This window comes from Boleophthalmus pectinirostris, unplaced genomic scaffold (assembly GCF_026225935.1).
Source record: "Boleophthalmus pectinirostris isolate CB_2022bp ecotype Guang Dong unplaced genomic scaffold, ASM2622593v1 HiC_scaffold_9, whole genome shotgun sequence".
Taxonomy (NCBI): domain Eukaryota; kingdom Metazoa; phylum Chordata; class Actinopteri; order Gobiiformes; family Gobiidae; genus Boleophthalmus; species Boleophthalmus pectinirostris.
Window position 1 is genome coordinate 31,374,528 of NW_026571541.1, and position 13,938 is coordinate 31,388,465.

At 37.1% G+C, this 13,938-nt stretch overlaps 1 protein-coding gene across 1 annotated transcript in view; it reads left to right on the forward strand.

Moving 5' to 3' along the window:
• Positions 1-9,278, forward strand: part of LOC110162892 (tripartite motif-containing protein 3-like) — a 64,914-nt gene extending 55,636 nt beyond the window's left edge. The window contains exons 13-15 of the mRNA XM_020927807.2: positions 142-212; positions 1,787-1,927; positions 2,789-9,278. Of these exons, the coding sequence (XP_020783466.1) occupies positions 142-212; positions 1,787-1,927; positions 2,789-2,941 (365 nt within the window). The 3' untranslated portion in view covers positions 2,942-9,278. The remainder of the gene's footprint in view (positions 1-141; positions 213-1,786; positions 1,928-2,788) is intronic.
• Positions 9,279-13,938: the final 4,660 nt, after the last annotated feature.

Genomic DNA, 13,938 nt, shown 5'->3' on the forward strand with positions numbered 1-13,938 from the left:
AACATCTCCATGAAGAAAAGCATTTGACGGAGCCTCCACCAGAAAAGTTACACAGTGCACCTTTAAAAATAGCACTGTTGACTTCCTCCGTAGATGTTGAAACGGCTGCGTCATCTTTGCCTCTTCCTCTGCCTCCTCCAGGTCCTCACTTTGTGGCCGTGAATAACAAGAACGAGATAGTGGTGACGGACTTCCACAACCACTCTGTCAAGGTACGATCTGTGATATGTGGAATCACTCTGGGATTTGTTTTTGGTTTATCTTGAAAATGTATCGTTATAGCATATGACGTACTATACGGCAATAACACTAAGCTTTTCTATCAGACAGAAATGTACACAAAATTCCCCTCACATAACGCAAACTAAAATGTACAATACAATAAAGAAGAGGAGATCTTAAAGGGTCCATATTACACTATTTTCTAATCTATGTTAAAATGTCGTTTCACTCATGCTTCACAGCAAAAAGGTTCCGGGTTCGATCCCCGGGTCGCCTGTGCCTTTCTGTGTGGAGTTTGCATGTTCTCCCCGTGTCTGGGTGGGTTTCCTCCGGGCCATCAGTCCAAAAAACATGCACCATAGGTTAATGACTCCAGGAAGTTTAGCTGTGGAGGTAAAATAAATACAAATGCAAATCTGAAACATTCCTGGATTTATTTTAAATAAACTTTTGTCCTGGCGCCACCTAGTGCCTCCACTCAATTTCATTTCTCTCCAGTGACTAGGTCAGGAATCAGAATACACTAGGCAGTTCGCAAAAACCCCGGAAATTCGAGTTCGGGCACCAGCCAATCAGCGAAGAGACAGACATTCTGTGTTGGCCACGATTCCCAAGATCGAGGATTTAAAGTTGGAACAAAGAGAATGTTTGGGGAATTTTATCAAGGGGAAAGACGTTATTGCCCTTCTTCCTACAGGATTTGGGAAAAGCTTAATATACCAGTTAGTCCCGTTAGCGGAGCGTTACATACGTCACGACCAAATCGCAGCAACTGGTTAAATGAAAAAAGTACCCGTCTACTGTCGAGTGAACGAATCCTAACGCTGCGAGGTCAGGCGGTTTTTGCCAAGTGAAACCAGCTAATGAATCAGGCTACGTGTTTCCCCTATCATCCCAAAAAAACATGCACTTTAGGTCAATGACTGCAGGAAGTTTAGCTGTGGGGGTAAAATAAATACAAATGCAAATCTGAAACATTCCTGGATTTGTTTAAAATAAACTTTTGTCCATTTGACAAATTGAATTTCTCTTTTTGCCAGACCTGGAGTTGTGTTTTGTTTCATTCTCACATGTTTAACACACAAACCCTGCAGATTTAGGCAAACAGAAAAGACTCTTGTGATGTCACGTGGTAATACAGGAAGTGCTCCACTGTGGTTTTAAACTCATACACCTTCACCTTCCTTAGAATCATTTGGATACTTTCTACACTAAAGGTAAAAACTTGCTGTTAACTTGAAAACTACAGCTTCAGCATTTTGGGCTTTGGAGATGTTGACAGATTAATAAATGGTCACTCAAACATGTGTGAATGAAACAAAACACAACTCCAGGTCTGTTTTTGATATGGTTTAAATCTCACAGTTGTCAAGTTTGTGTAATATAGGACCTTTAAATAACTAGATTAACTCAGGAGACCGAAAAAGTGAATCAAATATATTCTGAATTAACAAAGCAAGAGTAACACAAGAACCCACGTCTCTCCAGAGAAAGACTGAGCTGATGTGCGTTTGTGTGGTCTTTACTGTCGCCTACTGTATAATCACACGTCATGTACCATCAGGTGTACAATGCCGACGGGGAGTTCCTGTTTAAGTTCGGCTCACACGGAGAAGGCAATGGGCAGTTCAACGCGCCCACTGGAGTGGCTGTGGACGCCAACGGGAACATCATCGTGGCCGACTGGGGAAACAGCAGGATACAGGTACAGCACACACACGTATAACTAAAAACCAGCTAATAATACTCCCTACATACAATATAATAACAAAGAGTAAACATGTAAATGGTAAATTCTACGTAAATGGCAAAAAATATCAAGAAACTGGTGTCAACTATACTGTATATGCTCTGTTACGTAACGGTGAGTTGTACAGTTGTAGGGAGTATTATCTGTTACATAAGGGTGAATTGTTGTACAGTTGTAGGGAGTATTATCTGTTACATAAGGGTGAATTGTTGTACAGTTGTAGGGAGTATTATCTGTTACATAAGGGTGAATTGTTGTACAGTTGTAGGGAGTATTATGTGTTACATAAGTTTGAGTTGTTGTACAGTTTTAAGGAGTATTTATTATCTGTTACATAAGGGTGAATTGTTGTACTGTTTTATAAGGGCGAGTTGTACAGTTGTAGGGAGCATTATCTGTTACATAAGTATGAGTTGTGCTGTTGTAGGGAGTATTATCTGTTTCATAACTGTGAGTTATTGTACAGTTGTAGGGAGTATTGTTTGTTATATAAAGGTGAGTTGTTGTACAGTTGTAGGGAGTATTATCTGTCACATAAGGGTGAGAAGTACAGTTGTAGGGAGTATTATCTGTCACATAAGGGTGAGAAGTACAGTTGTAGGGAGTGTTATATGTATTATCTGAGTTGATGTACAGTTGTAGGGAGTAATACCTGTTACGTAAGAGGGAGTTGTACAGTTGTAGGGAGTATTATCTGTATCTCTCACTGTTTGAGTCATTTGAAGCTGACTTACTTCAAAATGTTGAAACCGTAGTGATAAAACTAAAATAAAAAGTGTGCGTCAAAGCCCTTTCTCTTTTCTGTGCACCTCTCAGGTTTTCGACAGCTCCGGCTCTTTCCTCTCCTACATCAACACGTCCGCAGACCCCCTGTACGGGCCCCAGGGACTGGCCCTCACCTCCGACGGGCACGTGGCTGTGGCCGACTCTGGGAACCACTGCTTTAAGGTCTACCGCTATCTGCAATAGAACCTGCAGCTCTACCAGAACTGAACCAGAACTGAACCAGAACTGAACCAGGACACCACAGCACCCGGCCTTCTCACCTGCACCTAACTACGGACTCAAGACTGGACTTATTTATTCGAGAGGGGAGGTGTAGAGTAATGGATGCTAAGTTATGGGATGGAAAAACTATGTGCACAGAAGACGGTCGTGGGTTTAAAGGGACTTTATGAAGCATTATGTTGAGATTTTTTTTTATTACAACTTACAACAACTCCATCTAGTGGCGTAAAATGATATTACAAGGACCCATTGCACTTTCATGGGTTCTCTTTAGTTGTTAAAAAATTAAAACAGACATTTCTCTTTTTTTTTTAATAACTTTATGTATTGAAATTTTCAGTTTAGCACAAATATTCTATAACAACAACAAAAACTGACAAGGACAAGCTTATTGTTGGTGCCAAATATTCATTAAAATACACTTTAAGTATCAAATACAATAAAATAAATAAATATAAATTAAATAAACAAACATAAATCAATACATTTAAATTCAAATTAAAGACAAAGACATTTCGAAGCTGATACAAATAAGTGCAAAAGATAAACTCAAATAAAATGTTTTGTTGTTACTTTAAAATATTTATATTCAATTTGAACTTTAAAAAAATAAATGTAAATCAAATAATTACTCAAGCAAAAGTAAAAACAAAGAAAATTACCACTCAAGTAGTTACGGTTTTAAGGTTTTAGATGAACAACAGAAAATACAGTCAAAATTAATTACAAAAAACAATAAATATCTTCTCAAATGCAATACAAATGTTATATTCAGTGTCTTGCCAAAGGACACAACAACAGTATTACTCAAAGCAGGATTCAAACCATTATTATTTATTTTTTGTAAGATAGGAATGTTGTAAAATATGCGCAAATGTCGCTGTGTTGTTCAAATGTAAAAACAATAGGCTAACACAAAATAGCAGTTGTGTTTGTTTACTTTTTTGCGTTTATACTGTATTTTAGTATTTTTTGTTACTCCATATTGTCCCTTTAACCCACAGTTTGCGAGTGTGACATGACAGAAACTTCAAGTATTTATCCAGGAGCCATAATCTGTTCAAATGCATGACGTTTGATTTGGAACAATATCCGCGTAGCATTAGCTTACGCCGTGCGCTAACGCTAACTTAGCCGCTTCTAGCTTCTTTAGGCGTCTCCAGCAGCGAAATGTAAAACTTCTTATCAACTTATATCACACTACATCGGACATTGTCAACAGGGCTTGGCATTAGCTCACTACTTTTACGGTTTTATTTTATGCTTAACTTAATTACAGTAGTTTATCCAGAACTCTCCAGATTTGGATCGTTTCAGAGCTCAAACTGCTTTCACTACGCAGCTAACTAACTTTAATATCAGCTATCGTGGTCCGTGTACGAGTCGTTGTTTTGAATTTCAATTAAGAACGAAAAAAATAAAATAAAATGGGAAAACAGTTTGTTATTTCTTTATTCCATTTTAGTGTCAAACTAAACAAACAAACAAACAAACAAAAAAACAGATTTCTTTTTCCAACCAAAAAACTGTCTTGGTGCCTATTTTAATTTTATTTAATAATAAAAGTAATTTAATTTAAATTTAAAAATCATTAAAAAAAAAAAAAAATCATAATTTTATTCTCTCTGGTTTATATGTTATCAACTGAACAAAGGAGAGTTTATCGCTGCTTCTTGTTTCTCGTCATGGAATTCAACAATGACTTTCTAAAACGTGAAAGTAAATGCGTCGCTATAAAAAAAGATCCACAAAAACTGTAGTTTTTTTGTCCACAAAACTGCAACAGTTTTTCAGGTTAAGTCCTTCTTGCTGCAGAACTTCCGAGCCAAATAAACCAGAGAGTTAAGAAGTTGCCGATACGGTACAAACATCGATACAGTGCACTTTCAATTCGATACGATATATCTGAAAATGATTCAGTATGCTAACTTCTTGGGTTCTTTTTAAAGACAATACAGTAAAGTGTATTTACCTTGACATGTTTCGACTGCTCGCTGCAAGCCAACTTCAGAACTGTCGAAACATGTCAAGAAGGTAAATACACTTTACTGTATTGTCTTTAAAAAGAACCCAAGAAGTTAAAGTACATAAGAAGACAAAATGAACATCTTTGACCTGATTTGATACGGTTCAGTAAAAAAATAAAGGCGAAGTCATGACTGTGATACTAAAAGTTTTTGTTAAACCACTTCTTGTGCAAAGTTCATATGAAACACAAACATTTTAATCATCAAAACAGTGAAAATGTCAAATGTGTCGCATAAACAAGTTTCCTTCCATTAAACAAGCAACAAAACTGTAGCTCTGAAACAAAATAATTTACTAGAATATACCAAAAAATACTCTTGACGATATAGCGACACAGCAGCCCATGATATCGATACTGTCTCATCAAATTTAACGATACGATATATTGATATTTAAATATTTTTGCACACCCCTACCAGAGAGAATAAAATATCAAAATTAAAATCTAAATTAAAATAGGCATGATGACGAATTAAATATTCGAAATAGAGGTCAAAATCAGTTTTTTGTTTGACACTAAAACTGAACAATGAAATAACAAACTTTTTTCCATTTTATTGTTTTTTGTTCTTTATTGAAATTCAAAATAACGAATCGTACACGGACATATTATTTGTCACCTTGTTTAAATTGCTATGTTCTTTCGTGCGCCAGCAGGTGTAGCTAATGTCAAGCCCGGCTTGTCACCATGTGTGCGTTGTTTGGCTGTGTGTAAACTGTATATATGAATGTACATTGTAAATAGTTAGATTGCTGGGTGTGTGTGCTAGCTGCAGTTTGACTCCCCAATTTGTGTCATTACCAAAAAAAACTTCGCAAAATTGTTTCAAGTGAATAAAAACTTCAACCTAGACATCAAATATCTAGTGAATAAATCTAATTCAGTTAAAGCTGCATTGTGTAATGACATTAAACAGCTCTGCCTTACATTTTTTCCGTTAAATGTGGTTTTACGGCTCAAAAAAACCTGTAACTCTGACCTGTAACTTGGCCTGGTTTGGTCTCCATGAAGATAGAAAGGTTTAATGCCATACTACGAAACAAGAAAAGTATCTGACGGACCCTCCACCAGAAAAGTTACACAATGCACCTTTAATGGACTAAAAGGCTAACGGACTAGCTTGAGTGACGCGAATCAGGCAGGTGGCGCAAATTGTGGAGGGACGCGCGGCACAATGTTAAACGTGCGTGCCTGTGTGCGAATACGGCAGCTGTTAACTTAGCACATGCTTCACGATTTTCATATTTATTTATAAGCAGCACAATATTGTTTTTGTTAAATATTATTTCTTTTTATTTTAAGGGAAAAATTAAGACAAAAAAGTTATTTATTTTGTACACTAGGCTAGCATTTATATAATTTTTTTCAATTTTTATTTTTTCCATCGAATCTGTATTTTCAGAAAAGGAATAATTGGTACCCGTTTTACAATTTGAACGTGCAATTACTTCAAAATTATAGTGAGACAACACTGCAATTATTATTTAATATAATAACAAACATAAAATTGATCATTCAGGATTAAAAACAAATAATAAAAAATAGAAAACGTATGATTTTAAATACGTTTTCATAATGGTACCAACTATTCCACTTCAAAACTGAATTCATATTGCCAAAATAATACCGCATTGTACCATTTTACAAGTATTTTTATTTACTTAACGCTGAATTAGAAATGCTTGTATTTTCACTCACACAGCTTGGTCCCGTTCAAAGTGCTAACTAACCGGACAATACAGTAAAAATCATATCTCAGGAAACCATTCATAAATTCACATTACAACTATACAGTCTACGGTTACAACTAACATTTGTATAAAAATATGCATATTACGGGATATGGATATGAATTCTGTTATTTTCAATTATTATTATTATTTTTTTGTAAGGGCAGTCATAGGGTTCCGTACATTCTGGGCTTGGCTACATGTACAGGGATATTGTATTGGTTAACTTTTTATCATTACGTCGTGCTCTTTTTAAACTTTGAGCTTTGGTAGAAAACTGAACCGGCTACTTTCCAGTTCATCGACGTATGCTTAACCCACTACACCAATGCCACCGCCCAGAAAATTCCTCGTCAAAAGCTACGTAACTATGGCTATGTTCAGACTGCAGGACTAAAGGCTCAGTTTGGATTTTTTTGTGAGGTTGTTTACTTTTTTGCGACTTGTATGTGAACTCCAGTGTCAACTTAAGGCTTCGTTTACATGACGACGGTCTGAACAGACGACGCAAAAGTGGCGTCGCGTCTTCACTTTTTATTCCATGTTTAGACGAGCGTTTTCAGAAGGAAATCTGCGTGCATACGGTGACGCAAAAGTGTGTGGAATTCGATTGGGTACGCATGCCAGACAGCTCGGTGGTGATGTATGTGACGTAAACGTGTACGCGACGTGAGCAGATCTGACCAGAGTTTTGCGTCTTGGGCAGTGTAGACGGAAACGCTACGCATATTCAACTTTTCCACTCTGGAGGGTGGTTTCAGAATTTTGCGTTTTTAAGCCCCAAAACACCGTCGCTGTCTAAACAAAAGGCACTTCTGATAAAATATTTTGTCATTTTTACCCGCAAGTGTTTTTTTGTAAACAGGCCCTTAAATTCCCCAAAAGTGTCCCGCATGTGCATTGGAGGATACGACGATGTTACAAGCAGCGAGTGTGCTCAGTGTTTACGGAAGTCGCCTAAACGCTGGGCTCGTCTCCCAAAATATGGTCCAGTTCTTCATAAAATGGACAGGTTACACGTCCACGGCCGCTTCGTTTGAGTTTTTAGCCTCTTTGTATTTGGCTTGCAGGCTCTTATTTTTCGTTGACACTGGAGCCAAGACCGCCTGTAGCCGCCCTCGGACATTTCAAAAACCGCCCGGTTCTGATAAGACCCCTCCAATTTGGCCTGAATACAGCGATCCCCCGAATATTAACAAAGTCACTAACCTCGCTTTCCCTCCATTGACTAGACTCCGAGCCTGATATGTGGGTGGGATGAATGCGCCTTGGCCGTTCAGACTGAAGTCGCATGTCAAAAGATCGGATATGTATCGGTTTTAGGAGCACATATCCAAGTGGCCTGGGTCACATTTGAAAAAAATCTGATCTGGTCATTAAAAGATCAGATACAGGTCGTATAGGGATGAAAAAATCGGATTTGGGTCACTTCAGGCTGCAGTCTGAACGTAGATTAATTGACTTTTCTTTTTTTTTTTTTTTTTACCGTGATACGTTTTGGAAATCAAATCCACAATCCAAATTCTGTTAATGTGCAACTACTTTGTCAAAATTTTAACTCCGTAATATTTGTGTAGATTTTGTTTTGTAGGAAAAATTGTCCCAGACTTCAACTCAGATCTTGGTCAGGAGCTGCTGGATTACTTTACTTGCCTGGTCGCAGGTTCAATTCCCGTGTAAAACATACTGATTTTCCATGATCCACGCAGTTACATAATTTCTAATCTTTATGAAATATCTTTGCACTTTTAGCCAAGCCATACGTAGAAATTTAGAAAACAGTTCGCTTACGATGTATTATTAGTCTGTCCACCTTCTGTTACAGTGACATCGTCCACTGGCGCCCCCTGCTGTTCATGTCTCACAGTAGAATGTAGAGGACATTTTGAACATGTACCAGCCAGTGGTGGAAGAAGTACTGCATTTTGTTACTTAAGTAAAAGTACAAATAATGGAGCAAAAAAGAAAAATACACAAGTAAAAGTTTAAGTATCACATGAAAAAGTCATCTTAAGTAAAAGTATTAATCTACCTGTTTAAAAATGTACTTAAAGAGTATTTCAAGCAGATTTTGACGTCTTGTGAGCTTCAAATGTAGTGATTTTGATAAAGATTTGGACTAAATTTTGATCAGTTGAAACAATTAAATCAGCCTTTTTCTTTTGTTTTTATTTGTGTATTTTTGTTTGCTCAAATTATGTTAAAAATAAATCCTCAGCCTTTTCAGCAGGTCTCAAAAATACTTTTAACTTTTCAGTCCTGTTCAAAAACGTAGAGGAGTAGAAAATACAGATGCCTGCTCTCAAATGTAGTGAAGTCAAAGTAAAAATAATCCACTTTAAAACTTACAGATACTTCAAATTTTTACTTAAGTACAGTACTTTTTTACTTTTACTCCACCACTGGGACTAGGACACTGCTGTGACGCTGTAATCGAGCTACAGTCTGAATGGAGTGAAAGGCCATATCACACACTTCACTATAAATACTGCTTTTGTTTATCATATGCACTGGTAATAAAAGCACATGGTTTACTGGAGTGACTCTTTGGTATTTTGTTATTTTGTTTAATTCCTCAGTCGTCCAGGTAGGATCCACAGCGAAGGACGTACGTCAGACTGGGAGTTAGTTTTTCTCCGTTGGTTTGGCTCATTTCTTGAAACACAAATGACATTCTTAAAACTATAAGATCATTTGGCCAAACACTTTGATAGTTCTGCCCAACATTACAGACAGTGTTGGGAAGGTGACTTTTAAAATGTATTCCCCTACAATTAACAGATTACATACCCCAAAATGTAGTTTGTAACGTAAATCCATTAAATTACTTAAAGTGAATAACGTAATCTGAATACTTTGGATTACTTGATATTGTCATGGTTTTAAAAACGACATGAATGTACCGACCACATCCTGAAAATTCTTGTTTGTTCTTTTCAAATTGTCTGTTGAGCCCAAGTCTCCATGAACAGGTAATTTTTTGCTGTAGAGAAGCAAAGACCAGGATATCTGAACATAAATAGTTTTATCTGCTAAAAGAAAATAAAAAGTCCAGTCTTTCCTTAACCATATTAAAAATATTGATAGAGAAATGATTTTTATATGAAATCACTGCTGCCTTCAATTATGTCCACCCTAATTATTAATAAAATAAAATAAAATCACTTTCAGTACAAACAGAAAGGCGCCAGCCCAGTAAAAATCTGTAATATTTGATGTTTTTTATTCAAAATGATGCAGAATCAGATTCTTAACAATGACAATTACTAACGACATCGTCCATTGTGTGACTGACGCCACCAACGTTAACAAGACGTTTACGTGGCTCTTACTGCCGCATTCTGTTTCTGACAATGAGCGGAATTATCGAAATAAAACAAAAAAAATGGGATATAGCCCAAAATGTGAAAACAGGAAAATACCGCCATGTAATCCATTTATTTTAACAAAGTAACTGTAATCCAATTACCACTCACTGAAACAGTAACTGTAACTGAATACAGTTACTCATAATTTGTACTCTGATTACATTACTCCAGTACATGTAATCTGTTACACTGATTACAGCTCAACAGCAAAAGCTCATATCTCTCCCAAAACTGTTCACACAAGCTTCAAAGCAGATTCCTTTCACATATAAAGAGTCAGTGCCATCAAAATTGCAAAGATCCTTCTCAGTTGTTTTGGCTCTTTTGCATTCATTTCGTGCTTTTGTCAAAATAACCTGGCTGGTCCAGCACAGCTCCACCTGCACAAGCTCAGATCTGTTTACCCATGTGTCAAAACTCAACTCCTTTCTCATACAGTCATTGCCCTGTCAGCTTCTCCTGGAGGCAGCCTGAACAGAGGATCTTAAGAAAGAGGCTTGGAGAGTTAGAACAGTTCTCAGACAGGTTTCTTTATTTGAGTCAGGCAGATTCAGGTCTCAAGATTCAAGTTGATTCAGCATGATTTTGCCTACGCGGCGTCTCTCTGTGCGTCGGTCGTCCCTCGACAACGCGGTCGGCGTTCCCCCACTGATGCACAGAAAAACTGGATGCCTTTTATACCAGCATAACTGTTGAGTTAACATCTTCATGGAAACATACACAGCGGTTTTGTCCCAACACGTGTCCCATAACAGACTGGCAGATGCTAAAGGTTGGAGACACACCCCTTATCTGTTCCATATACATTCACAGTCCATATGACATCATATCCCAACCCCATTGACACTCCAAAGTCCAAAAACATACACAGCATGTTATTGTACACAGGGATTACAGGGCAAATTAACATATGAATGAAACTTTAAAAACACAGGGTAGAAGCCCACAGCCCCCAAAACGCATCGTCCCTTTGGCCTTGTGTCGGCACTGCAGCTCAAAATGCTTTTGGCACTATGGCAGGTGTCTAACTAACACAATACAATTATGGATAAAACTGAAAAAAAAAAAATAAATTCACACGAAGAGCAGCCTCCAAAGTTTGACATCACACACACTGCACTCACTCTGCCAACGAAACTCCAACTAACCATTTTATTCACACATATAAAGTAAAAAGAAAATGTATAAAGTATTCTGTACATGTACAAAATATAAACACAAACAAAAAAACCCATATATTTAGCCTACAGTGCTGTAAATAAAGCAAATAAAGTTTCTACAGTAAAACTTCCACCGCTTGCAGTTGTCACCCTCCCAGGGAAGAACGACTGAGTAACTGTAACTGAATACATTTACTCATAATTTGTACTCTGATTACATAACTGCGGTACATGTAATCTATTACTCCCCAACACTATTTGTACTGTGTGTGTATTTGTACCTGTGTGTGTATTTGTACCTGTGTGTGTATTTGTACTTGTGTCTCAGGTGCTTCGGGTGAAAGTTCTGCTTCTTTCCACTTTTGGCTCGTCTGCGGACAAGACACAGACATTTATTCAATGTATTTAATTATTATTCAATTTATTATCTGAATATCACAACACATTTAACAAACGACACGACAGAAAAACCTAAAAATAAGACAGGCTACCGGTTACCATAGCAACGGGGTCTGGGTCAGGTTTATGATGCTTCAGGAAAAAAAATACAAAACTATTAAACAGCCTAACCCATAAAACAATCAAGTGGGATTTAGTAAATAAAACCTTCATTCTGTCGTTTTTAACTTATTTAAACATAAGGGACTGAGACTCAAAAGTGAAATTAAAGGCAATTTAAATTTATCTGAAATTTCAATACATCACAAATGTGGTCACGGTCATCAAAAAGGACAGTTTACAGGCAAAAAATAAATAAATAATGCAATGTACTTTGTCACCTGATTTCTGTTTGTTCTGTGTTTGTTTGTTGTATTCTTCCTTCTCCAGCAGATGGCGCCACGGCGACTTGGTTCTTTGGTTTTCCTCTGTAAAATTCAGTAAAAATCCAAAAGTAAAGCAGAGCCGTCAGATTTCCCCACATTTCATAATTTTGAGATGTTTTTTTTCCCCTTTCTAAATTCTACACACATAACACATTTTATTCAACGTTACAATATTTACAGATTTATTTTTTATTCTAGGAGCAGGAGGCATTTTGGTCACGATTGACTAAATCAAACCTAAAATAATTACTCATTAAAGCTGCAAGATAAAAGACAGATTTAAGTTGGGTACAGTCGATATATTAAAGTGCATATGGCATGTTAGTAATTATATTTATGAAGATTTCTACTTGTTTTATTTCCTGGTTGAACACGGACAGAAGATACAGAGCCAATTTCATCACTTTTACCTTGGAACCAAACTGTGAAAAAGGGTCAAGATTTGCCTAAATGACACAATAGTTCAATTATCGCTGCATTTGAAAGTTTTAACATAGACGCATTCCTTTTTAGAACCACTACATCTTTGATTTTTGTGCTTTTCTTTTCAACTTTTGTCCAGAAACTGACACAAAACTGATGTAAAACTATGATAAATATTCACCACAAGTGCCATCCTACCAAACCGAGTCAAAATAATTTATAAAACCTGACATACACACTTTAAGATCGGGCTAAAAGAGGCAGGTTTTATGCCGAAGCAATATTTTCATTATATTTTCTATTAAAATATTGGTAATTTTCTGCGTGCTGAGCATAGGAGCGTCTCCAGCGTCTCTGTACGTGGCCCCTCCCACCAGAGCAGCACAAATGAAGACTTGTCTCTTTCCAAACGCTCTTAAAGGACGATCGTTTTGACTGTTGACAGTGACACCCTCATCAGAAAAATGTCAAAAATGAGAAATTGGAGCCGAGTGCAGGATTTTACAACAAAAATTGACTTATTCCTATTTGCAAACAAGTTAACGTTAAAACATTGTGTTGAAATTGCATTTTTCTTAAAGTTTCAGGTTGTTGATAATATAATATTTTGTAAAAGAAAGAGTTCATCAATTAAAAAAAGATTTATGTAATAGATTTGCGTTTCTCTGCACAAATATTTGAACTTATTGCTATTTTTGAGGTTTATATGCCATGAGTTTTCTGATCCGGCCCCTTTGGGATCAAAGTCGGTTGGATACGGCCCCCGGACCAAAATAAGTTTGACACCTCTGGTTTAAACTATCAGGCCTTACTGTAAACCAAATGACCAACTGTTGCATAGAAACTACATGTGCTTAACTTTCATCAAGGTTGAACGCTCGTGACAACACCTGAATTACAAGTTATTCCTGCATGAGCTCTACATAATAACAAATATCAAACTACCTCAATGTTTTACTTCTTATGCTTTTTACGTCCCCTTTGCTAGGGGAGAAAGGGAAGTAACAAGAAAACCAGGATGTTAAAGGTTTAACTAAAAATTGTGCATTTATTATTTACAGTGTAAGGGAAGACAAACAAAAAAACAGGCAATTAAGGTGGAAATAAATAGGAGTTAAACAAAATAATCTAATAAACTAAAGAGCCCTAACTAGATACAAGGTACCAAATCTACTCAAGATGTACTGCGAACAAAAAACAAAGGTGTCTCAACGAACTAAACGAGGCAATAGCCGGCAATATAACACAAAGAGACAACCCAACATCAAACAAAAGTGGCGAGCTGGCCGCAGTGATCCAGCCGCCCCGAGCAGGCGGAAGATGGTCCCTTTTCAATCCCCCGCTATCACAGGTGTCATCCGCGGATTGGTGGAAGCGCAGGGATGAACGGCCAATCGCTGACGCGCTGCGACGCCAGCCTCCGT